Source organism: Mus caroli, chromosome 1 (assembly GCF_900094665.2).
Source record: "Mus caroli chromosome 1, CAROLI_EIJ_v1.1, whole genome shotgun sequence".
NCBI lineage: Eukaryota > Metazoa > Chordata > Mammalia > Rodentia > Muridae > Mus > Mus caroli.
Genome location: NC_034570.1, coordinates 183,049,497 through 183,075,045, shown reverse-complemented (window position 1 = coordinate 183,075,045; position 25,549 = coordinate 183,049,497). Strand labels below are relative to the sequence as shown.

At 50.2% G+C, this 25,549-nt stretch overlaps 1 protein-coding gene across 4 annotated transcripts in view; it reads right to left on the bottom strand.

The window, feature by feature from the left end:
- Positions 1 to 2,305: 2,305 nt before the first annotated feature.
- Positions 2,306 to 25,549, bottom strand: part of Lamb3 (laminin subunit beta 3) — a 74,122-nt gene continuing 50,878 nt past the window's right edge. For 2 of the 4 annotated variants that reach the window (XM_029475036.1, XM_029475039.1), the window contains exons 5-23: positions 25,095 to 25,168; positions 22,286 to 22,477; positions 20,635 to 20,698; positions 20,185 to 20,369; positions 18,236 to 18,356; positions 17,427 to 17,615; positions 16,057 to 16,212; positions 15,270 to 15,466; positions 14,798 to 14,909; positions 13,723 to 14,101; positions 11,864 to 12,024; positions 11,571 to 11,788; positions 11,158 to 11,355; positions 10,703 to 10,847; positions 7,214 to 7,421; positions 6,705 to 6,846; positions 6,174 to 6,350; positions 5,333 to 5,486; positions 2,309 to 2,811 (exon numbers count right to left, since the gene is read on the bottom strand). In XM_029475036.1, the coding sequence (XP_029330896.1) occupies positions 2,675 to 2,811; positions 5,333 to 5,486; positions 6,174 to 6,350; positions 6,705 to 6,846; positions 7,214 to 7,421; positions 10,703 to 10,847; positions 11,158 to 11,355; positions 11,571 to 11,788; positions 11,864 to 12,024; positions 13,723 to 14,101; positions 14,798 to 14,909; positions 15,270 to 15,466; positions 16,057 to 16,212; positions 17,427 to 17,615; positions 18,236 to 18,356; positions 20,185 to 20,369; positions 20,635 to 20,698; positions 22,286 to 22,477; positions 25,095 to 25,168 (3,209 nt within the window). In that variant the 3' untranslated portion in view covers positions 2,309 to 2,674. Of the gene's footprint in view, positions 2,812 to 5,332; positions 5,487 to 6,173; positions 6,351 to 6,704; positions 6,847 to 7,213; positions 7,422 to 10,702; positions 10,848 to 11,157; positions 11,356 to 11,570; positions 11,789 to 11,863; positions 12,025 to 13,722; positions 14,102 to 14,797; positions 14,910 to 15,269; positions 15,467 to 16,056; positions 16,213 to 17,426; positions 17,616 to 18,235; positions 18,357 to 20,184; positions 20,370 to 20,634; positions 20,699 to 22,285; positions 22,478 to 23,008; positions 23,057 to 25,094; positions 25,169 to 25,549 lie in introns of those variants that run through there. The other 2 variants (XM_021176807.1, XM_021176832.1) reach the window with 2 other exon arrangements.

The window sequence follows — 25,549 nt, the reverse complement described above, 5'->3', positions numbered from 1 at the left end:
TAAAATGGACATATTTTTCTCTATGAGGTTTTGCTCATTCTGTTCAAGTCAGAAGCAGCTCACGGACAGCTGGGCCCATCTGGACAGCTAGAGGTTAGTGTAGCCGATGTATACTGAGAGCTAAGTACCTGGATACATTGTATCACCCAACTCACTTCAACCCCCCAGGCTAGGTTCTGTGAATACTGTGGTTTCCTGCTCTGTCTGTGACTGCTGTAAACATGAATTTGAGACCTAGCTTGGCCCTCACCTACCATGTTGAAACCTTGGGTAACTGTGCCCAGTTATCCTCCCACGTCTGATGGATGCCCAGTGACACTTATATCATGGACATGCCAGATGCAATGCTCAAAACAACTTAGATGACCAGTAATGATTAAGAAGTTAATCTAAGACCTGGTAGCATGCACCTATGATCTTGGTACTTGGAAGATTTAGGCAGGACGAATGTGAGTTCAAGGCTAGCCTTTGCTACATACATAGTGAGATCCCACCTCAAAGGAGGAGGAGAAGGAGGAGGAGGAGGAGGAGGAGGAGGAAAGAGAAGAGAAAGAGAAGAGAAAGGAAAAAAGGAGAAGAAATGAGACCTGTGAAGGTGTGTGTGTGTGCACATGCACGGGTGCCCACACGTGCTGTGGTGAACACACAATGTGACATTCCATACCAGCCTACACAGTCATTTTACACAAAACAGTTTCTATCCATTGTCCCACCTCTAGGACAAGTAAAAGCACCCAATTCTCTCCCAGGGATGTTTAGCTAAGAGCAAAACACTAGGTTTCTGTTAACAGAATGTTGGTGTTAGGAACCAGCCTTTATTAAAAGCAGTCCTTTTAATGTTTATTTTTCCTTTGAATAATAAATGTTGGGAGAAGAGGAGGATGGGCTATGGATCTGACTCACTAATTAATAGTTGCTGGACCCTTCTTTGGTGTCCAGTTACCTTGAACAGAGGATTAGCAGGCAAGTACTTCCCGGACCCTAACAGCTGTGTGGATGTCTTCGTTGCATCCTGTCTGCTTTAAACCCACAGGGATGCCTTGAGGAAGCTACACCACAACACAGCTGCTCATTGCTTAAGTACAGCTCTGCTTCAGAAGGCAATAATATGGATAATACTCTTTGAATCTACTTACAACAAACTTCCTACCATCACAAGCCATCTTCACCCAGACCAGAGAAGGAACACTTGGCTCAGCAGAAGGAAGGGCATATGATGAGTACAATCACATTCTGTGGTGGTTTGAATAAGGGTAGTCCACATAGACTCATATATTTGAAGGCTTAGGGAGTGTCACTATTTGAAAGGATTAGGAGATGGCCTTATTAGGGTAGGTGTGGCCTTTCTGAAGGAAGTGTGTCTCTTGGGGAGGCTTTAAGGTTCAAAAGCCTAAGCCAGGTCCAGTGTCTCTTACTGCTGCCTTCATATGTGGGTGTAGGACTCTCAGTTATGGACTAAACCTCTGAAACTATAAGCCAGTCCCTGTTAAATGCTCTCTCTCTCTCTCTCTCTCTCTCTCTCTCTCTCTCTCTCTCTTCCTCTTGCACCCCCTGAGGTTTCTTTGTGTAGTCTTGGCTGAGTCCTGGAACTAGCACTGTAGACCAGGCTGGCCTCGAACTCATAGACTCACAGAGATCACCTGCTCTGCCTCTTGAGTGCTGGGATTAAAGGTGTGTGCCACTACCACCAGATGCCTTTTTTTTAATAAGAGTTGTCTCAGTCACGGTGTCTCTTTACAGCAATAGCACACAGACTTAGACACAGCCCTTCATGCAAACATGGAGGACAATGCAATGACAAATATAAGCATCCTTCAGGCTCCTTTCAGTCATACACACCAACTGTGGGTCCTGGTGGCTAAATTTCCAGGAGCTGCCAAGCCTTAAGTCCCATGGGGTATACTAAAAGCCGAGGCATATAAGAGCTGCCCAGTGCTGTGAGTGATTAAAACCAAGAGAAACAAGCCACCAGCTTGAGCACCTACATCTACAGGTCGCTGACTTCAAAAGCCTGGCTCTCAGGGCTTAAAGTCCCAGATGCTGGGCAGTCATAGGCCAGGGATAACCACGTAGAGAGTTTCTCCCCACCCCCTCCTCTGCCTAGGTAGAGCAGAGGGCACTGTATACATGCAGACACTGAGAAGGAAACAGATGGACTCCAGTCTGGAGACAGGAGCTCAATCTGTCCGAGTCCAGAGGCCAATTGAGCTAGACTGAGTAATCAGGGCAAGCCATAGAATTGAGTCCACAGGAGCCTCAATGGGAGGCAGAGAAGGTGACAAAGGTGACTTAATGCAGAGCCAGATCATTTTCTTCTTGAGCTTCCAGGCTCCTATTCAAAGATTTTTATTGGGTTTTGTGTTCATACATCATCACTCTTTGTTCCATTTTTGAGTTGGTCCCAGACTCTACCACAGTGGAGGGCAGGAGGAGTTGGTGTTGGGGGCACATTGTCCATTCCAGCTGGAGGATTTTCAGTTGTGACAGCCCCACCCCCTGTACCATCTCTCTCCTCAATGTAGTCATGCAAGCACAGGCTCAGTGGCAGTCGTTACCTTGAAGCACGTCCAGGGTGACCAGTCTATGCTATCAATGGTGGAGATACTCCCCTCCCCAGTGTGCCCTTCCAAGGCGGGGTGGGGTCAGGGGGAGGGTCTGAGGTTGGGACTTAAGGTCACTTGCAGGTGGCATAGTAGAGCACGCGCCCATTGATGTAACTGCGGATCTGCTCCACACGCTTCTCCAGCCCCGACAGGTCTGCCGAGCGCAGCATGATAGCCTGACTCCCTCGAAGCAGCTCTGACTCCATGTCTAAGGCAGATGGAACAGCCGGTGAGGAAGAGTCAGATGGTGAGACACACAAGGACTCACAGCCTGTCCTTCCCCTCCCTTAGCCTGGAGCCAGTCTTGAGTGCAGTCAACCACTGAGGCAGACAGTTCCCACCTACTACCCACCTCTCCAGCCCCATTCCATTCTTAGCGAAACCTGGCAGGCCCAGCCCCAGTCTCAGACTCCCTTTTGCCTGCCTCTCCTCCACTCCAGGCTCTCTGACTATCCCAGGGTGATAAGGAAGGCTGCTACCACCAAGATTAGCAACCCAAGTTGGGCATGCAGAACCCTGAATCCTACCCATGACCCTCAAGTGGAAGCTGGAAAAAGCTGGCCAGGTGACTAAGGTCATTCACCAGTTCCTCTTCCGAAATTATCACACCAGGAAATAGTTGCCTACACCCTAATATATATATATATATATATATATATATATATATATATATATATATATATATATCCATCCTCAGGTAAGACACATGGTCTGAAGTTCTCCAATAGAGGAGTCCCCTCTACCATATTGTGGTGGGCTGGACTTTGCCAAGAGTAGGGAAGGAATGTGGACTGCCTTGTGGGGAAGCACTGAGCAACCCTAGCTATGTCAGAAGTCATCCTATGCCCAAATCTGACCACATTTTGCCTCCACCCACACAGCTGCCCCAGGCCTATACCCTAGACAGTAGGAATCTGTGTGTTGTGCTCCTGTAGGACAGTACTGCATACTTCTGTGGCTTGACATCCAAGGGGCAAACACCTCCATTCTTCAGCTGCAACATCACCTCCTCCTCCTGCCTACCCTGGCCACTTCTCTCCTAGGAATGAAGGTCTGTCCATATTCTTTCTAAAGATGAGGTAGCCCTCACCATCCTGGACACAGTACAGTGGCGTCAGCCCTGGGCTGTCATGCCCATGGAGATCCATGTGGAGCTACACATGGAGTCTCAGGCTGATGGACACTCAGGACAGGGTGACAGCAAAATGACTCAGCCCCTGGCCTGGTCTGGTGCCAGCAAACAGAGAAGGCTCAGTCCACAGCACAGAGGCAGGCATTTATGTGCTTGTTTAGGATTTGCCTGCATGGGATCCTCTGGGACTGGGCAATCCTTTACTCTCAACCTTGAGCTGCTGCCTCCTGTTTGTCCAAATGTATCATGTCTGTCTTAACAGTGTCTTCTAGCAGTGAGCAAGACCTTCCTGACCTAGAGCAACGCTCAGTGGCTCAGAACTCCTGAGTGTCTTTCAGGTGTGTGACGGCTTGTGCTTACCACCACTTTACCAGTTACAGCGAACTTCCAGTGACATGAGCCGTGCTCAGAGAAGCTTCGCCCAAGCCATGGTTCAGTGACAGAGGCTCAAACAAGGGCAGAGGAAAACTTTCCTTCTTACATAATTTCACCCAGTTGGTTCCAGCCCATCATTTTTAGATGTTTGTAGTTCCCTATGCAGTGATTGATTCCTGGTGTATTATTATCTGCAGATATAATACTGCCAGGCAAGACCAGGACAAGTACTAAATCAGCCTCCAATACTCCTCTGGGGTATGTGGCCACAGCCTCTCACCAACCTAATCTATTGTGTCCACCTAGCTGTAAATGAGACTTTTGCCAGCCATTTGTATTGAAATTCAGAGGATTAATGGGTGTAGCATTTGCTGGAGACACCAGTTCAGCAGCCCCACAGATTGACAGGTTCCTAGGAACTCCCTCTTTCCAAGACCACTATCATTATATCTCCATGTTCCAAGTCCTCAGATGGCCTGGGATGGGACAGCATCCATACCTACCCTCATCATCGAGCAGCAGGGAGCCATGAGACTGTCCTCTTAGGATTCCTCACCTCCCTTCCTCTCCTCCTGGATATAACAACCCTCTTCTCACCACCACTATCCATCATCCCGAGGTCCTCTGTCCTCTCCAAGGCCACCACCTCCTTCCTCAGATCTTACCTCTCTGAACATTTCTCCCTGGCATTGACTGTCCTCTGAGACCCCAGAGCTCTGGGCCCATATCACAGACATGTGTGTCACTATATATCAAAGCATGCATTTTGAGGGTAGCAGGAGAAAAGGCCCCAGCTGGACTGTGAGCCTCTCTGGGCCAGGCCATGTCACCTGCACATGTCTGTGTTCCTGCAGCCTTAGCACATGTATGTTCTGGCTGCTCAATAAGTCTTGACTGCTCTCATTCCTGCAGCACTGCTGGCTTGGCTCCAATAAGAGAGAGTTTTAGGAGTCCCAGATGGAATAGGGTAGTGAGGTGGCTTATGGGTGAAGGTGTCTGCCACCAAGCCTGATCACCCAAATTTAATCCCCAGAACCTACAAGGTGGAAGGAGATAACCAACTCCTCCAAGCCATCCTTTGACCTCCACATACATGCTATGGCAAATGTGTACTCGTACAAGTACACACACACAAAAGTATAATTAAAAATCTTTAAATAAGTACTGGATGGTGGCTACCTTCCAGGATGCCCAAGAGTCCATGTTCCCAAACCAGGCTCACCTTTCATTTTGTCCATCATTTCCATGGTCTCCCCAAAGAGCTCCTCTGCCTCCGTCTTGATGCTCAGGATTCGATTGCCTTGCTCGCCCAGCACAGGACTCTGACCCAGCCGCTCCTTCAACTCTGTATACTTTTGCTTAAGTCTCTTAAAGCCCTGGGAAAGATAGGCCATTCTCAATACCACCATGAACATCATCTAACATCCTAAATGCCAGCAGCTGCCTGGCATCACCCAAACAGCGCACAACCTCACAATATCCCCAGGGGTTGAGTTTACCCATACTGCCCTATCCCTGACCCCACAGGGGATGTCTTAAAATTTCTTTCCTCCTGTTGTATCTTCTCACTTGCTAAGCACAAAATGAAAGGGTAATATCAAGGTATGTTGCCAACGCTGTCACCACACCAGAATTACATGTGCCCGTGCTCCTGCCCTGAGTAAAGCGAGAGGTACACCTGAGATCCTGATATGGCTCTTTGATCTTCTTTGCCCTGCTTCTGACTAGGATGGAGTCCAGGGTGTCTGTCTAAGCCATGAGTGCCTGACCAGGCTGGAGACTCAGGAGATGAGCACCAGAGTGGGCATTGAGAGAACTACTTTGTAGATGAGCATGGACCTCATTCATAAACAGTGTATCTAGGGTGTTCCTTGTGCCTTGCACGAGCTACCCAGAGGGGCAGGGGTGGGTAGATCAGACACAGGGTGTATTTGGGTCCACCCTGAACCATTCTGATTCTGTCATGTATAGTCATGTATAATCTTATAAGGTGTAGTAACCCTTACTCCTCAGGAGCCCCACTCTGATTCCATCAGGCTGGGATGACTCTACCATCTTTATACCTCCTGGGCATTCATTGCCTGCTGGCTGGCACCCTCTGCAAGCTGCCGGGCCTGCATTGCCTGGGCCTGCTCCTCTTGGGCCTGGCGGCGAAGCTCCTTCATCCTTGCCCAAAATCCACTCATCTGTTCTTTCATGCCTTTCACCAGCCTTTCAGCTGGTACAAGGACCTGCTGAACCTTTATTGAAAGACAAAGGAATCGCAGTTTGTGTTGGGTCTCAGAAGCATCAAGGGGCCTCATTTCCCTAGCTTGTCTCTCTTGCTTCAGGAAGGAAAGTCCTCCCTTGACTTCAAGCTACCTGTCAAGTGGTACCCAAACTTTCTCCTCCTTCAGCTCCACCCACTTCACCCATACTGCAGCTCAGAGTCTATCCCTGCTTTTGCATCCTGAGCCGGTGAGACAAATCTGAAGCTTAAAGCCAAGCCAAGGTAAGACCTCCAGGGTGGCATCTAACCAGGTCATACTCTAGCACCTTCTGCCTTGAACCTAAATCTATTCATTCCCAAACACGGGGAGTCCTTAATGCCTCACCTCACCAACCCTTTCCTGGATGAGCCGAAGAGAGCGTCCAGTACCCTGCATTGTGTCCTGAGCTTCCTGCAGAGCCACGGTGCCCTGCCGAAGGTTCCCGACCACATCATCTACCTGCCCTTCCACAGCGTGGGCTCGGCTTCTGAGTAAAGGAAGAGGAAGGGGAGAGAGTGAGTTAGCAAAAAATGAACAGATATGAGCTTAATTTACAGCCGTTCTGGAGGACATTGTTCTTAGGCAAAGACAAGGGAAACATCAGCTCTCTCCCCACAGAACCCGCCCATGGGCAGCCATGGTAATGTTCATGGTGCTCTCTAGGCACAAGCTCTCCTCATGAAGTACTGGCTCATGTGTATGAAATGTAGCCTGGAGCCTGCAGAAACCCTGGCTTCCCTGACCATGGTAAGCCCTTCCCATGTTACAGACCCTGTACCCCTCTCCAGTCACACAGTTGGGGAATAAACATAAGCCCAGTTTCATGAGGAAGGCACTGGGGCCAGTGGCCGTACCTGGCCTGCTCAGCCTCAGCCTGGAGCCTGCGGGCCCGTGCGATGTCTTGCTTGGTCTGGGATAGCACTGAGTCCACATTAGGGAGCCTGGCTGCAATGGCCTGGATCTCTTTCATCTTGCGCAGCACTGTGGCTGAGTCGGTGGGCAGCCAGAGGGCCAGCACTGCCTCACTGACCTGTTGGATGGTGGCTGCATCTGTGTCAGGATCTGAAAGACAGCCAAGCAAGCCATCCGACTGTGAGCCCCACTTAGCTCTTCTAGGATCAGCAGCCCCTTCAGGCTGGGTAGCACTCCTGGAGGCTGTCTGCTGTAGCCCCTGTGTTGTTTCCCCAAGAGCCCTGCTCCTCCTGGCCAAACCCAAGCACATTTCTCTGGTGGGGGTTGGGGGTGGTTCCAGGACGCTATAGGATTCTTGTCCTGTGCTCTACTGAGAGGAGGAGGGATGTGGGCACAGCTGTGGCAGCTAAGTGTCTGTGCCACAGGAAGCTGTGGGCTTGAAAGAGGAGGTGGTGCCAGGCAGCTGGTGCTGAATAACTACAGCAGCACACACATAATCAGCTCCAAATTGGAGGGAGCGGCCAGGAATTGGAACTGCTTCCTTGGCAATGAGACCCCTTCCCTCCACCCGTCTTCAGGCCCGGGTGCTCATTTTTGCAAAGGCAGAGAAGAACTACCCCCACCCTCCGCCGAAATATCACTGTCTCGAGCCAGTCCTACCAATGGAATCTAGAAGCAGCACTCACTCATTCCTAGGCTCTCACCTCTTCTTTCTCCCCAGCACACACACAGCATGTCCCCCCCCCATATAACCAGTCTTCTGGCTTGTCTCTCTTCTCCTTCTGTAGCATGAGCCCCCTGAGGACAGAGACTGGATTTTTGTCCCATTTTGTGTCCCCAGATACCAGGTCAGGCCAGGCACTTGGAGACCCTTTGTATTGGAGGGAAAATGAAAGACTGAGGAGAACTTGTTCTTCGTTACTCAGGTTGCCTGGCTGAGTTTCCTGACCTGTGAAATGGCCTTGAGTGACAGGTCCCCCTCCTGGGCTGTGACATGTCACCATCAGTCAGCAAGAGTTTTTACAAAGTGTCTCAGAGAGAGATCTAAGAAGTACAGAGTTGACACCTTCTCATCTCTCAGCTGTTTCCAAAGATAACATCTGGAAAGGAGTGTCCACTTGCCCAGATAGTTTAGCCTGGCCTGAACCCCTCTGGGGTTCTGGGACCAGCCTCTCTTCATAGGCAGCAAGTGACACAGATTCCATTCATGCTCCTCTCCACACCAGGGGAGGAAGGAGACTGGATGGTCCATGTTATGCAACAATACACCATAGGAGCCCAAGGTGCAGCCATGGTTGTTTAACTAAGCAGCAGTCCCATCTCACCTTCAGCTCCCTGGGGAATTTTGTTCATGGAGATGCTGCCCCTCCAGAAGCCCAGTGTCCTGCTCTCCAAGTGAGGCCAGATGGATACCTTCCCCTAAAAAAAACCTGCTTCCAGGAGCACAGCCCACCCAGCTTAGGTGCTTCCTGTATTTTATACAACTGCAGCAGCAGCATGCACAAATGAGTATGCAGCGCACTTAGTAAACTTCTGAGTAAATACCAGTACAGTCAGAGTTTGCCCAGCCCTGTGGAGCTTCACTGCAGTGGGATTGAGCGGTCCATAAAAGATGAAGCATAACCCTGAGTGGCCTGTAGAGGACACTGTGCCTGCGCAGCCATGGAGCACTTCCCCAGGACCAGGGAGGCTTCTTGTAGGGTTAAAACCTGAGGGGCATCTCAGAGAAGGGCAAATTTGTCAGGCCAGAAGAGGCAACGGAAGGGAGAGGATATGGGGCGGGGGGAGGAATCAAAAGGAAGCACCCGGATGTGCGCGTGCATGCGCGCACGTGCGCCAGCACCACCTACAGCTGGACACCCTCTAGCAAGCTGCTTAACTTCTCTGCGCATTCCTCACACGGGATGTGGAGGTAATTGCAGTTCTTGACTGCTATTAAGGAATGCGATACAAAGGCCTTCCAATACAGCCTATATTAGTAACTGCTCTACAAGCCCCAACTGTGAACTTCCTCAATTCTACCTGAAGGTCTAGCAAAGGCAACCCTCCTTCCTCCATAGGCCTGACATTCTCTCCCCTGGCAGTAGCAGCTGGGACTGGCCCCTCCTACCATGGGTTCACAGAATAGAATCCACCAAGGGTGGCTATGAGAACTCTCTAGGGTCCTAACTACACCCCAGCCTCTCTCAGGCCCACCATCCCCTTCTGCCCCTGTATTTATCATTGACCCTGACCTGAGGTGCAGCCTAGCTGAGAGGGAAGAGAGGCCTGAGAGCTCCTGCCTGCTCCCAGGAGCTGAGCCTGGGCCTGCTCAAATTAACATAAGATGGCTACTCAGCCTCAAGCCCCAAACCTTGGCTGCCCTTTTATCCTTATGTGCCAGGCACCTCTGCCCTGTACTCCCATATCACACTCCCCAGTGACACCCCCTGCTTAAGTCACAGGGCCTCTGTGGAAAACCCCCTGGTCTTGAGTTCTACCTGTACCACCGACAGCTCCATGCTTGGCCTGCTGTCGCCCTCAGGAGACAACTTTGGCCTATTTGGGGTAAAAATACTACAGTAGTAGCATGAGCCGTGGCTGTTGTGCCCAGCTCTCAGCTCATATCAACCAGGCTTCCAGCCAAGCAAAGTCCTGGCAGGAACCCGAGAGCTAATAATATCAGCTCACACTCCAGTGGCACCTTTAATTTGTCAAAGCACATTTTACAGCAGTTCCTTGGTCCTCAGGATAAACCTGTAGAATACTACCAATCCCATTCTCAAGGGGAAGATAGAGTCAAGAGAAACAGCATGCCCGAGTCCTATCTCATCGCCTAGGCCACTGAAGAGAGTTCATTTCTCATTCATTCATTCATTCATTCTACCATATATGTGTGTGTGTGTATATATATATATATATATATATATATATATATATGTGCCAGAGACACTCATAATGAACTGTACAACCACTCCTGAGTAGAAGATGAACGGGAGATGGGATGAGGGATGCAGACAGAGAGACTGCACGAAGCCTTTCTGAGGAGGTGACATTTAAACCTATAGCCTTGGAGCTGTCGATCCCAGGTCAGCAAAGATCAGAGAAAGACCCTGCAGTGGGCACAGGCCTGACTGGTTTAAAGATGTCCAGTGAACAAAGGAAAGAGAAACAAACACAGAGATGAGGTGGACAGAGGCCAAGAAAGGAGCCCATGTTCATCCAAGAACAAGGAAGAGAAGCTGGAGAAAGGGTGGAGGGCAACAAAATCAATAGGAAACAAAAACAAAAACAAAACAAACAAAAAAAACCCAGGCAAGAGAAAGGGCCAAGCCCAAGGGCAGCAGGCATGATGGGAAGAAGGCAGGAGACTAATGAACTAGATGTGGGCATGAGGGACAGGTAGAAGCCAGAATACTCAGGGGTGGGGGTGGGAGTGAGGGCCAGCTTACCTGTGAGAAAGCCCCGGATCTGTTGGATGAGAAGCCGTGTGCGCTGGACATCTTCCTCCATCAGCAAGCGGCTGGTACTCACCTGGGTCTCAAGGCGCTGGGCATCAGCTTGGACCCTTGATGCTGCTTCCTCCGCTGCCCTGATCTATTGAAACACAGTGTGGGTCAGAAAGGGGCAGCGCCTCCAAGGAGCCTCTGGACAGCTCCCAAGGAATCTGCGGGACATCCTCTCACTGGGACTTGCAGCCTTGGGACGTGCAACCAAACTCCATTTGCGAATCATATTTATGTAGGAGAAAGCTCCAAATTCTACTTTTACACTTGCTGTGAGACATTAGACAAGTCACCTGAGATCTCTGGGCTTTACTCTCCTGAATATAAAAAACGTGAATTCTGAATTGCTCAAGGAATTTTGCAACCCATGACTCTTGCTCCCCATACTCTGTGGCACCTACCATTTGCCTGGTCTGCTGGAGCTGGGTGTTGAAGCTTCGTAGCTGCTCAGCTACCTGCCCTGCCATGTGGAAGGCCCCTTTGGCTCTGGGCAGGGCTCCCCTGCAGTGAGAGCCACAGGCTGTACCATTGTCCTGGGGACACAGCTCTCCAGGGCAATCTCCTGGAGTACAGGCTGTCTGCCTAGACCTGCCACAAAGCTGTAGAGAGATGAGGGTGTCAGAGGCCCCTTCATAACTACTCCCATCCCACACTAAACAGACACGCATCTCCATGACAACCATAACCATGTTTCCTTGGCAATCGTGGAACACACACAGCAAGGACATGGGGTCAGAAGGAGCGGGGTGGGTTCTGACTGGAACAGATTACAGGTGTGAGGGCTTCAGGACACTGGGCTCTCTTTCTCAGTCACCTTGTTGATGGTGGGTGTCAAGTCAGGCAGCGAAGCCATTTCTAGACGCAGGGCCATGAGCTGAGCTCCTCCAGTGCCTCCTCCTCCAGCCTGTCTCTCCAGGCCCTCTGCCTCCCTGCGACTGTCCCTCAGCTGGCTCAGCAGGCTAGAACTGTCAGACACTTGCTGTGCAGCTCGGGAGGACTGCTCATATGCCATGGTCAGCATGCGGAAGGCTCCTGAGGAAGAAGGATTGGAGGCCTTGGGTAAGGGCCTTTCTCCCTAGGGTGAGTAGCCTGTGCCCCTGTCCTCACCTGAAGGGTCTTCACTGCTTAGCTTCTCAAATTGCTCCTTCTTGCTTCGGTACATAAGGAGGAGCCGACTGAAGCTCCTGTCTAGATTCCCCAGGTCTCCAGAGAAGGATTCCATCTCCTCCTCTAAGGGCAGGTCCAGCGGCAGGCCCTGAAGAGTTCTCCTGAGATAGAAGAATATTTGCTGAAATATAGGGAGAAGCTGTAACTGAGTCAGGAGAAGCAGGTTGCGTGGGGAAGGACCTTCCATAACGGTGTGAGAAGGGACAATCCACATGGTGCTGAGCATTCTGCCTGGCAGAAGCCCAGACAAGCTAAAGCCAGGGTGTAGCCTACCCTATCTCTCTGCAGGTGGCTCAGTGAGTGCTCTCTCTCCTTGACTTCTGTCAGCGCAACACAGGATTCATCCCCCCCCCCCCATCTCTCGGCTGTTCCTGCTTCCATGAAGAGAACCACCCTGCTGGCTCCTCTGGCTCCCCAGGCTGACTTCAGCTCCTAACTTATGTTTGGGTGTTTCCAGTCTCTCCTCCATAGCCTAACCCTTCCCCATGGAGCTCCAACCACTGCATGCTCATCAGCCATTTCTATCTGGCAGGGGCTTTGAGTGTCACTCCAGGCCCTGGGTCCTGAGCTTAAGTATCTCTGGCATATCTCTGTCCTCATGCCTCATGGCCTCTCCTATACCACCATGCTTTCTGCTCTTACACATCTCTACCATACAGCCTTGTTCGGGCATAGCATGCCATTTTAGGGCCTACTAAAACACAGCTCATTCCTATGCTGACCACCTGTGGACTAGTTGCCTAATTCTGAGACTTAGGCCATATAGCACTTCCCCTGTGAAGGCCACCGTGGACTCCTCTGTGAGAGTCTTAGCTCTCTAACATACCCCATGTATCACATCACTGTTTACAGGACAGGTGCCTTAGCCCTTGGCCTATAAAGACCATGTCTTCGTATTTTAATGTCCCAAGCACCTTGCACAATGTTTGTATCCTATTCAAAAGCCTATTTACAAGGGCTGGGGAGATGGCTCAGCAGATAAGAATGTTTGTTCTACAACTATAAAGACCTGAGTTCAAATCCCCAGCACACATATAAAAAGCTAGGCATTGGCCAAAGCAGTGAGCCTCTGAGTCAATGGAGGACCCTGTCACAAGGCAGGTGCATCATACAGTGACAGCAGGCATCACCCACCGATCTGCTCTGGCCTCTGTATACATGTGTACCGCACGCGCGTGTGCGCACACACACACACACACACACACACACACGTGAAATGAATGAATGAACGAACAGGTTCCAACAAGCTGTAGCTCATCCAGAGAGCCCCCTCAACCCCCACACTGCCCAAGATGTCTGAATACCCTCATGAGAAACATAGCCTCTTTCATATTCTTCCTGGGCTTGGCACCATCCACCAATGCTCAGAGAACACAAGCTAATTATAGAAGCTTCCAGAACCTGAGCTCCTAAAGAAGGCGCCTCTGCTGGTTGGAGGGGTGTGGGTAGGACTGTTTCCATTCTAAAGACAAATTCAGAGATATTTTTAGTGCCCTATCTCTTGGGTGCCCTCTGCCAAGGTGACTAATCCGGGGCTGACTGTCCCACTGGCAATACAGGCTCAGGAAGAACATTAGGCTCAGGCTCTGGGTCTGTTGTCTGCATAGCTCACCACACCTGTGCCTGTCTCCACATCTGCAAAATGGAGGAAACACCACCACTCCACCTTCACAGACATGCCTTGGTAGCTAAGAAAGGATGTGTGTAAAGATGCCCCGTGAACTGGAATTAACCGGTGTGGTCCTCACCCGAATCCACTGGCATAATTCCTCCAACCACTTAGCATAAAAAGGACCTACCTGATAGACAAGATGCCATTGGCCACCTGAGCCACATCCTGCTCTGTGACAGAAGCGCCTCCCAGAATCTGTCTGATCTGCTCAATCTTGCTCTTGGCGTCTAGCAACCGAGAAGCCAGGCCATGGTCTTCCAGACCTGTCCCTGTCCACAGGCCTTCGGTGGCATTACGGAGACTGTGAAGGCGCCGAGCTTGCTCCTGGAGGTCTGTGTCATAGGCCTGGAAGCAGGAGTGGCAGGCCACACATACTGGGTAGCGGTCACAGTGACCTCGTTGGCATTGGTCGCAGCGGGGCCCCGTAAAGCCAGGGCGGCAGAGGCAGCGGCCTGAGGCTTTGTCACAGCCAGGACCCTCCGTTCCTCTGAAGTCACAGTCACAAGCTAGAAACAGGGAGAAATGACACTCAGAGGCTGGGGCCAGGAAGGGGTAGGGACGTGGAAAGGATGAAGAAACTGGGCCTGCTTACATGACATAGACTATTGGTTGCCATCAGCTAGAGCAAAGCCAGCCTTGGCAGGGACTAACAGAAAGCTTGTCCCCTGCACCTACCACATGCCAGTCACGTTCCCAGTTACACTTTTACATGCATGTGAACCTATCTGATCTGCATATCATAGTCTGGTTTCCTGCTTTTGTTTAAGATGTGACCATGGCACGGAAGGGGCCCAGTGCACAGCACTTCTTTCCACCTTAAGAGCAGGAAGTATGAGAGGGGCAAGTTGCTTAGACCCCGCAAGGCAGAGCTGAGACCAAGGCTGGTCATTAGACTCCAGTTCTATACCACTGCTGATATAAAAGCACTCCAGGGAAGCACTCCAGTCCCCAGCTCCCAAGATGCATTTTCTCCACTGCTGCTGGCCACTAAAGCCCCCTGCCTCTCACCTTAGAATGTGAGGAGCTACTTTAGTTAACCTGATCCAGACACAGGGAGGCCAGGCAGTCTTCAAGTATAGATACTCACAGGGCTAGCCAGGCTATCAATATTCAACTTCCAACCATATCAAGGCCTTTCAACCAAGCACCCCTTATCCCTCCCCTCTACATGCCTGCTGCATGATCATGTAATAAGCACACACCTTGGCACCCTGTGGCCACGTGTCCATAGGTCTGGTCAGGACACTGACGGATGGCTGCAGAACTACACGTGAGGCCGCCAAACCCTTCCCGACAAGGACACTGCCCTGTAAACTGAATAAAGAGAATGCCATGGGGAACCCTTCTGGTCTCTGCATGGCTTTGCTTCTGGGGACTGTGCCCCACACCTGGTGCTCTATAGACCTGGTACTCCCCAAAACTAGGGCTCCCACTCAAAGACAAGCCCAAAGTCAAGTTATAGCAACGAATTCCAGAATGTATGGGAAACAAGCCCGGCCCAGGCTGAGAACTACAGAGGGAGGGAGAGCTGGTGGCCTTCTCCAAGGGGAAAGGGGACAGATGTAGCTTGGCCTGGCTGTAGGAAGGCCAGAGAACAGTGTAAGGGAGAGTTGAGAGACACTGGAGGGTAGGATCCCTCTGTGACTGAAGAGCCCCTGGGCCTGTCACTCATACCTGGTTGCACTGGGAGCTTAGGGAGTTGCGTGGGTCACAGGCACAGGGCTCACAGCCCAGGCCGCTGGCCAGCTTCCAGTGAGAAGGGGCACACTGGTCACATTTGGGGCCCACTACATTGGGCAGACACAAGCAGCGTCCGGTTTCCTCCTCACAAGGCATATCTTTCCGGGCACCTAAGATGCTGCAGTCACAGGCTGTGGGAGGGAGGAAGGGCTGGTGAGCATAGGTAGACTCCCGAAAAGAGGCTGGCCGGGGGTGGGAGGGTGGGGGTGGCGGGGTGCGGTGCACCAGAGAGGGCCCAGCGCTGGAAAAGCACCTGCCCTCTGACTTACTGGAGAGAGTAACCCCAGGGACCCTTCCTACCAAACTCTGCCTGGCCCTGCCTCAGGGCACTGTGTCCCAGATTCTCACTCTGCAAACAGAATTCGAGGCTAATGCTGTACAGAGCTGGTACATCCCCCTAAAGTTGAGCTCTGCAATGAGACCAGACTGAAGTCACAGGGCTTGCCCTTGTGCATAACATGGCTTACTCATAAGGCCACTGCGCCTTCCCAGCCACCTGGCGGTTTGGCAGCCGGCCTGCCCACCCTGGCACTGGCTGACTCAAACCCACCTTCCAACCCAGGCCTGTGCTGCCACTTGCTGGAGGACTGTGGTAGAGCACACATGTACGGAGCAGGGCTCCCTGTGAGGAGAACACTCCAGGGACAAGGCTCGATCTGGTAGCTGCACCTCCAACAGCCCATGTCACCCCACCCCACACCTTCCTGGGACTGCTACTCACCATGGCAGCCCTTCGGGTTGGCAAAGGTGAGCCCGGTGAAGCCAGGCTTGCAAAGGTCACAGCGCTCTCCTTGCACGTACTCTTTGCACACACACTGGCCCGTCAGTCGGTCACAGGGAGCTCCCTGGACTGCCCCATCTGGATCACACTCACAGGCTGAGTGGCAGGAACAAAGGAAAATTAGAGCTCAGGGGACATGCCAGGATAGCCTGCTCCAAGTCCCCCAGGCAAGCATGGAACCCTTGGTGCCTGTCTCCCCGTCTGTCACATGAGAAAAGGACATTCCTTCTGGGCAGTAAATGGTGAATGCAGGTAGGACAGCACCTGACTCCTATCAGGGAGCATGATTTCCCTTGCTTCTGTGGTCATCACTTCCTGAGTGACTACCATGACTACTGTCACAGACTGCCCTGCCCAATCCACACGACATCCTCAAGAGGCGGGAGATGCCATACAACGAGGAAAACAGTGCTCGCAGATGTTAGCATCCTGGAGATTGTCCTCGGGACTGGGGAAGCAGACTAGTCTGTCTCACTAGTTCTGTCCAGCTACTGAGCTTCTCCTGCCTGCGCCTGGACTCCTTCATGCCTCACAAAACTCAAGGCTCCTTTGTCCACAAGGTTTTTCCTGATCAAACTGGCCTGAAACACTTGTTCTAACCTGTTTGTCTTCTCTTAGGTCAGCAGTTCTCAGCCTGTGCTTCACAATCCCTTTGGGTTCAATAAGCCTTTTACAGGGGTCACATATCAGATGTCTTGCACAACAAATATTTGTATTACAATTCATAACAGTAGCAAAATTACAGTTATGAAGTACAAACGAAAATAGTTCTGTGGTCGAGGGTCACCATGACATGAGGAACTGTATTGAAGGGTCACAGCCTTAGAAGATTGAGAACCACTGTCCCATGTGAATCCAATGGCCTGGTGGGCATGTTAAGCCATTCCATTATTCAGTCAACAAATACTCAACCACAGGGATTTACCAGCCATTGTACTGGGACTGAAGGATTAAGATATAATCTCATGGTAGAGGAGTTCTCAACACTGGGGAAACAGAAAAACAAAAGGGGTGGATTTGTACCCCTCGGTTTCACAATGTGTGTGCACCCCAAAGGCAGGAGCTGTTCTTGTGCTTTCTTCTCTCTGCATCCAAAAGAAAGGCTGAATACTGGTCAGCAAGTCATTGCTTGATGGCCCAGAGACCCAAGAGGGTAAGCAACTTACTCAGTAGAGCACAGCTAAGTTAAAACAGCCCACAAGTCCTTCCTTGAGACCAAATTTTCATTCCTCCTTGGTGGCCTTCATGTCCCCAGAGACAAATTGGAGAGAAAGAGTGGACAGTCATCTGTCCCTGAAGCTACTACTCACGAATACAAGTCTCATGAATGGGAGCGCTGGGTCGTCTATTCCGGAAATAGTGTAGCTGACAGCGCTCACAGTTCTTGCCCTCGGTGTGGTCCCGGCAGTTGTCACACACACCCCCATTTGTCCCCTGGCTGGCAGCAAACACAGCTGGGTCAAAGTGGCAGGTCTCTGAGTGCCCATTGCAGTCACACCCTAGATGGGGAGATCCAAGGTTGACTCCATGAGGCAACACAGACCACCATAGCAGACACCATAGATAGCATTAGCATCTCTATCGTCTCTTCAAGATGGCAGAGCAAGGAACTGAGGCCCAGTTTCAAAGGAGGCTTGGGAAGGGTTGCATGATGGGGAAGAGGGCTGAGTGGACAAGCTCCCAGACCTCCCAACTTCCTTTTGGGATGGTCTCCACATGAAAAGGAGGTCCTCCATGCACTCAAGCCCTCCACATAATCACAGATGGGTCTCTGCTACTTTGTGATCTGCACAGACAAAGGCTCTGTATCCAAGGGCCATTGGGTTTAGAGATGTGATCACTGGGAGCCAGATGTGTCTGCCACAAAGCAAGAAGCCTGGAGGGGCCAGTGGCTCTGGAAGCTTCAGCAGGGACCAAAGCCTGGCTCTTTCAGGGCTGACATAATAGAGGTTGAGGCAGTGAGGGGATTCCAGCTCTACTTTAACCTAGAGATCTAAAAGGCATGCTGAAATTCAGCTTCCACATAAGCAACAAAAGCAGATTCCCAGTGGTCCAGGTAAACAGAAGAGTCAACTCCCATCCCATTTGCTACAGTCAGGGGCTGATCCCAGGTTCCTACTTTGGCACTCGTGGGTGTCCTGGCCCTCTGCAGGTCTCCATGGACGGTTGTTGTAGAAGGGGGCACAGCGGTCACAATTGGGGCCAGCTGTGTTATGCTGGCAGACACAGACATCGTTGACCTGGGAGAGGAGCCAGTGATTACCAGAAAGAAAAAACAGGAAAGTTTGAGGGCAGGACCTGCTCACTCCCCCGCAGGCCAGCATGCTTCTTCCTCAAGACCTTGACTAGACACAAGCCCTTCCAGGACACTACACCTAAATGCTTCACACCTAAATAAATGCTTCAGCCTTCACCCAGTTCCTGTAACACTGTGATGGCCCAGATCTGTATGTGAACACTCAGAGTGTGTGCCTGTGAGAAGTCAATGAGTGTGCATGCACGCGTGGTGTTCTGCATACAAGCAAGGGTTTCACAGGCTCTTTTATGCTTCTTGATACCTGTGTCATACAGGCCAGGGCTCAGTGGAAGATAGGAAACATTGGACTAATAAACTGTGGGACTCTGGAAGCTGGCAGGCTCTCTGCAGCTTCATTCTGGCAGTCTGTGACTAAGCTGCTTGGCTGGTGGAACATGCATTGTAAGTTGTTACTAGACTCATTAAGACATAAAAATAGAATCACTATTGTATGCTAATTGCCTCCCCAATTAAGCCCCACCTCCACAGCCTGGCACTCAGGGACCTGTTCACTCTTAGCTCCTCTCCCTTCTCTGCCACAGCTGAATCTCTAGCCACTACTCCTGCAAACTGGCCATTTCCCATTAGCCAACTCTGATGGATTTTTTTTTTGCCTGCCCATAATTAATTTCTGCATCCATTAGTCAAATGGATCATATTTACCCCTCCTGCCTAGGCCCTCCTAGGTCTCTCTAACTCCATAAATTACAGTGTTGACTGCATGCATAGTCACCTAGACAGTGTTTTACAAACACCAGAGCCCTGGCTAAGTTCCACCTGAACCTTGAACCTCTGGGACAAGGCTGAGGCATTGATGTGGTCCTGTGAGTTCCTCCTCACACCCCTGCATTCCTCCTACTCAGCCTCAGGCTCTCCTAATCTGTCTCCTAAGCCCTGAGAGATCCGGGGGAATTCCCTCTGGGCTCCTTTGTAGCCTCCAGAAAGAATTGGCCCAGAAGTGGACAGAGTAGAGACTGAACTGCTCTCTCCACCAACCTCCCTCCTCGGTCTCCTGCTGTGACTTCCCCCTGCCTTTCTGCCACCAGGCTGTGCCATAACCCTTAGGTTGACACACTGATGCCCTGGGAACTGCAAGCAAAAGGTCGGTCCCAGATCTCCTTCAGTGTAGTGGCTCTCTCCTCTTCTCAGGGTCCTCCTGTTCAGTGTGGTCATGGACCAACAGAGCTTGCTAAACTGTAGCTTCTCTACCCTACTGCATCAGTACTGGCCGGTGTCCGGGTGGACTTTGTGTGCAGACTAAGCATTGACCCCTCACCTGGCCCCACACCCTACTGCCAGATGGATAAACTCATCAGCTCTCAAGCCCACAGTAAGCACAACAACCTGAAGCTTCCAACCTCAGTAATTAAATCAGAATAGCTGAGAGTAGAGGCCTAGACAGGTTATTTTGGCTGTCATACCTTATAATTCATGATAATATTTTCCTATGTACACAGTAATTTCCATGGTATAGTAATGCTGTGAGACCCATTATGTAAACTCATTCTGTAGTTGAAAATGACCTTGAACTCCTGTTCCTCCAGCTTCTACCTTCTAAGTGTTCTGGGCTTGCCAGGTATGCACACTGTGCCCAGCCCCACCCCCATAACCTATTTCCCTACCCTTCTCTGGCCTTTCACATACTAGGTAGGCTCTACCACTGAGCTATGTCACCAGCAATAGTCACAACTTAAATGGAGTGTCTGTTCTGCTTTGTGGGTCTGTTCTGGTCCTACTCCTTCCACTCCACCCTACCCACCCTGGGTTGTCACCTGCACAGCAGTGGTAGAACCTCCAGGATTAGGGGCACAGTGGTCGGCATGTCCGTGACAGAAGCAACTCCCCTGTAGACGTAGCTGTGACACTGCAAAGTAGGCGCTGGGTGGATAGGAGCCCCTCTGGGGCACAGGGGCCAGCTTGGTGAAGTTGACTCTCAAGTTTGTGATGTCCCCAAGTTCTGAGAGTGACACCAGCAAGAGGAGAGGTAAAAAGACAAGACGTTAATGGCCAATGGAATCTCCTTTTCTGCCTTCCCATCATACCACAGACACCCCCACCCTCAGCCTTCTCACAGCATCTCCCTGGAGGGTGAGCAAGGCAAGCAGTGTTTCCCAGCCACATCGGAGAAGTAGGAAGGAACTGGGAATTTCGATGACCCAGCTTCCCACCTGTTTCCTACCCCCACTACCAGTCCCACAGAAAAGAGGAAGACTCAAACAAACCTTGAATCTTTTTACTTTGAGATGCAGGGATAGCTGATGCTAAATCCATAAGGTTAAGTTGGACCTGATCAGAGAGAAGAAAGGTCAGGACTGCAGCGGAGAATGGACATGAACATAAAGCTCAGAAGCCTTCCTTCCCATTCATCCTCATTCCCCTTACACCCTTCTCAAACCTGAGACAGACCATGGCCCTGAGGCCTGCCACTGTGCTAGTAGAACAGATGGCCACTGGACCCTAAAAGAGCATACACGGTGTGTGTGTGTGTGTGTGCGCTGTGTGTGTGCATGTGTGTATGTGTGTGTGTATGTGTGCATGCATGTGTGTGTGTTGGAAAATATAGGTCTACCAAGAATTTCCTGTTATATCATCTATGACACAGGAGGGCTTGTGCAATGCTTTTTTATTAGTAGTTTTAAGTTAATAGGTTTTGTTGTTGTTGTTGTTGTTGTTGTGTTGTGTGTATGTGTGTGTGTGTGTGTGTGTGTGTGTGTGTATGACGGCATGTGTATGGAGGTCAGAGGACAACTCTGTGGGGTTGAATTTCTCTTTCTAGCTTTACATGGCTTCTGGTGATCACACTCACAACACCAGGCTTGCATGGCAAGCACGTGACTCACCCAGCCATCTTGCCAGCCCTACTATTAGTTTTTTACATTGGTATACACAACAATGGGCTTTGTCTGATATTTTCATACATATAAGGTGGTAACTTACTAGTGTCTGGATAGTGTTGGCCACCCTGGTCACTGACAGTTTTGAGTATGCTTTCATTTACTCTACAAACCGCTCACCACATGTGACGTCTTGGCATATCCCACCAAGTTTTCATTTCAACCCCCTATAAATGAGGAAGAAGCCTTGGTCTCTGCTCAGGGTTAGGAACAAGTGGACACAAAGGCTGAGTAAAACTTTAACCAAGTAGCTCAGCAGTCCTCAACCTGTGGTCGCAACCCCTTAGATTGAATGATCTTTTCACAAGGGTCTCCTAAAGCCATTGAAAAACACAGATATTTACATTAAAATTCATAACAACAGCAAGATTGCAGTTATGAAGTAGCAACAAAAATAATTTTGTGGTTGGGGTTATCGCACCATGAAGGAATCAATGAAGGTTGAGGACCACCATTAGGTGAGCACAGGAGATCTGAGGCCACAGGGGGGCAGCACTCAGCCTGTGTGTCACCTGAGCTGCTTCTCCAAGCTACAGCCTCCTCCATAGAGAATGGGATATGCTTTTGGAAGGAATTTGACCATATGGAGAAGATTCTCAGAGAAAGTCCCAGGTATTTCTAGAGGCAAGTTGTAATTTTTACTCTAGACGCCTTTGGAGTTCTGGGTTATTCTTGAATTCCCCTCCAATCTGGCAGTCTGATAGATTCACTTTTGTGATAACTCTTCTGAAAGTGAAATTAAATGTGTTCTTTGCTCAGTTGTGTGTAAGTAGTCATCCCAAAGACCTCACAACAAAGCCCACACAGGGATTCCATGAGCCCTATAGGAAGAAGCCAGGGAAAGTCAGGGCCAAGGATGCCATAGATGTGGCAAGATGTTTCTGGAAGGTCCCAGCAAGATGAACTGACATGGCATGTTCTCACTTCTTGACCAGGAGATATGGGCTTCCTCCTAATGGTTCAAGTTCCCTGCACCTACCTTTCCCCCAGTCAGATGCCCATTAGGCCTCTGGGACAAGGGCCGGCACCGGACGTCCTGCCAGTTCTTGGGCTGGCCCTGGTGGACCTGGGGAAAGGTGCTGGCACAGTCTGTCGCCAGGTACTGGTACACCCTCCATGTCTTGCCAAAGTCAGAAGAGCGCTCAATCAACATGCCAGCTGGTGTGAGACCCTGGAGAGATATGGGACAGGGGTGTGGAGTAGGGTTGAGTGACGGAGGAAAAGAAGGGGCCATAACTACAGAAGCAGGCTCCTGCAGAGAGAAGGGAGAGATGGCCTAGCAAGAGCAAGGACTGTGGCAAGTGACAGGGGTCAGTGCCCCACCCCCACCCAAGCCACCCTACCATCATGTTCAGCCATTCCGTTGGCCCCAAAGCAACAAGACTGAGTGAGCACAGGCTGAAACCTCTGAACCTATGACCCAAATCACCCCTTCCCCAGTTAAGCTCTTCATCTTGGGTGTCTTGTAACAGTAACAGAATGAAGACCAACACACACACCCTTCTTAAATAAACTCTAACCCAAGCTTATATGCAGAGGCTCTGTGCTCCTTGCTTAGCCCTCACTGGTGCCCATCCCAGCAAGCCCACCCCCTCTTCAGCATTTCCACAGGTGTCCTGCTCGAAACACTCCTCCCTTATGGGTTTCTTCTCATCTTTTGTTGGAAGTTTGAATGTCACTTCTGCGTGGAGATTTTTTATACCTATCTAACTTGCATTCTTCTGCCTAGCCCATGCTGTCTTTCCCAGTCTCGCATCTGGCTTCCCTCAGAAACAGCACCATCATTTTGACTATTTACTAGCCAATTTCCTATTTTCTAGGAAGAATTTCTCAACTTCCACAGAGTTCCTATTTGGGGGTGGACAAAGGTGCCATCAGCCTGCCCTGTGAACTGCAAGACACTCATCAGCATCTCCGACTTCAGCCCACTGTATGTCATTGCATACCCACAGATGTGATAACCAAAAAATGTCTCCAGAAATTGCCGGAAGCCCCTCCCAGACTAGTCATAATGCCACCATGCCCAGCTTCATTGTGACTTCATTTTAAATGTCTTTCTATCTCTAACACTTGATGCCAGTTCTACCATACAGTCAGTGTTTGGTATGTGCGTAACCAAACCCGATATATGAATGGAAGACAGCTGAGCAGCAAAAGCATTTAACAATATCCGAGTTAACATTGCCTTTCAGAACTGTCACCTTGAGGGACTGTACTGCTGGCATTTCTCAAAATACTTTGGCCTTTTGTAGGGCAGGGCTCTCAGAGCCAACTTCCTCAGCCATACAGGAAACTGGGTCCTGTTACATTTCACCCCACACTCTGGAAAGTCTTATAGATTTTCCTGATTGTCTCATCTTATTAATGAAATCTTATCCTTTTGTGCTTGACTATTTCTGTACAAAGAATAAAATTAAATCCTCTCTGAAGAAAGCACATGACCTGTCACAAATGAATGAAAACCATTGTCTCTAAGAGGAGAGTGTAAGACCGGAGGAGGGATTCCAGAGGCCATAGAGTTGATGGGATAGACTGTTCTCCAAGAGCGGTGGGGCACTGTGTGTCCTTCCTGTGGATAGGTAAGCTCCTGGATGCTCAATAAACTTGATCTCATCTTCAAAGTTGTTAAAATACAGTACACCAGCATCTGGGAAGATGATAGCTGTGCTTGGTGTGTAAGTTTGAGGACCAGAGTTCAGATCTCTAGCCTAGTGTTTCCCTGCATCATCAGTGATCCACCTGTGGAGATGATGACTGGAAGGATCCACCCTCACCTCATGCTCTCTGCCATGATATTCAACCTCAGCTTAGTCAATGGAGCAGCCACTATAGGCTGAAGTTTCTGACACCCTGAGCCAAAATAAATCCTTTCTCCGAAAACTGGTTTCTCAAAGAACTTTGTCACAGCAAGAAGCAGGATTAACAGATGTTTACCACATAGGCTTACATTTCTGGTATAGTCTACTTATTTTGTGTGTTTAGGTATACAGAGGTTGATGCCTTTCTCAATAGTTCTTCACCTGGTTTTTTGAGACAGGAATTACTATTGAACCTGGAGCTCACTGATTCAACTAGAATTGCTGGCTAATTAGCCCCGGGCATCCATCTGCCCCAGCCCTCCTTCCTCAGTGCTGGATTATAGGCTACTCCCAGGAGTGAAGTAAAACAGATCACTAATGATGGATCCAGTAAGACCAGGAGTAGGGAGAGGGTGAGAAACAAAGAAAGGGAATGTCCAGACGAATAGGGCCCCAAAGGGCATGCCCTCAGTGACTGACTTCTTCCAACCAGGCCCTACCTGAAAGTCTCCATCACTTTGATATAATGCCACAGATTATCAGTCTATCAATGGATTGGTGCATTGGTTCCATCAGAGGCCTCATGATCCAATTACCTCTTGATGACTAGGTCCACCCATTGGGGACCAAGCCATCAACACATGAGCTATTCCAGGGACATTTCATATCCAAATCATAAAAAGCAACCAAGCCCAATAGAACTGTTATATGCCAGAGTAGAGTTGGTTAGACAAGTTGAAGATGGTGGCTGCAGAGAGGACCAGGGTCTGCAACTGCAGCATGACCAGAATGGGGGAATGGGAAGGAGCCCTCTTCTCCTGATGGCCCACCTGTCTGTTGTTACCATGATATAAGATCCTAGTGAGTGCCCCTACTCTGAAACAGGACCCCTAGCACATGATGTCACCATCCCAGCTTAGGGAGAGAAAGCACTGTATTCTCTGTCAGCTTAGGTCCCTCTCCTATCCCCTGAAGTCCTCAAGAGCAAACCTTAAAGTCCATCATGATGTCCTGAAGCTGCATCCTCTTGTCTAGGTCCAGCTGCAGAGAGACAGGGCTCACATCTGGAAGGATAAGAAGCAGAAAAGTTAGACAAGATGATCTCCCTGACACCCCCAAAGGCCTTGATAACATCAGCTCTGGGCAGCCAGAGCATCTCCAACCTTGACTCTGAGCCACCTCTGGGAAAGGAGCGGACCAGTATGCTTCTGTTATGTTATATATTTAAGCCTGTCCTTGTCAGATGCTGATATCATCACTGACACCTCTGACAGCTCAGAGGATTCTGGCCTGTCTGTCACAAACAGATTCATTCCCAAGACCCAAGTCCTTCCATGCACCCACCCATAGAGACAAGGGCAAAGTGAAATAGATGTGGTTCTCTGCCAGCACACCTTCTCACTGCCTTTAGCATCCAACAGATCCCCCAAAGCAAAGCTGGAAGG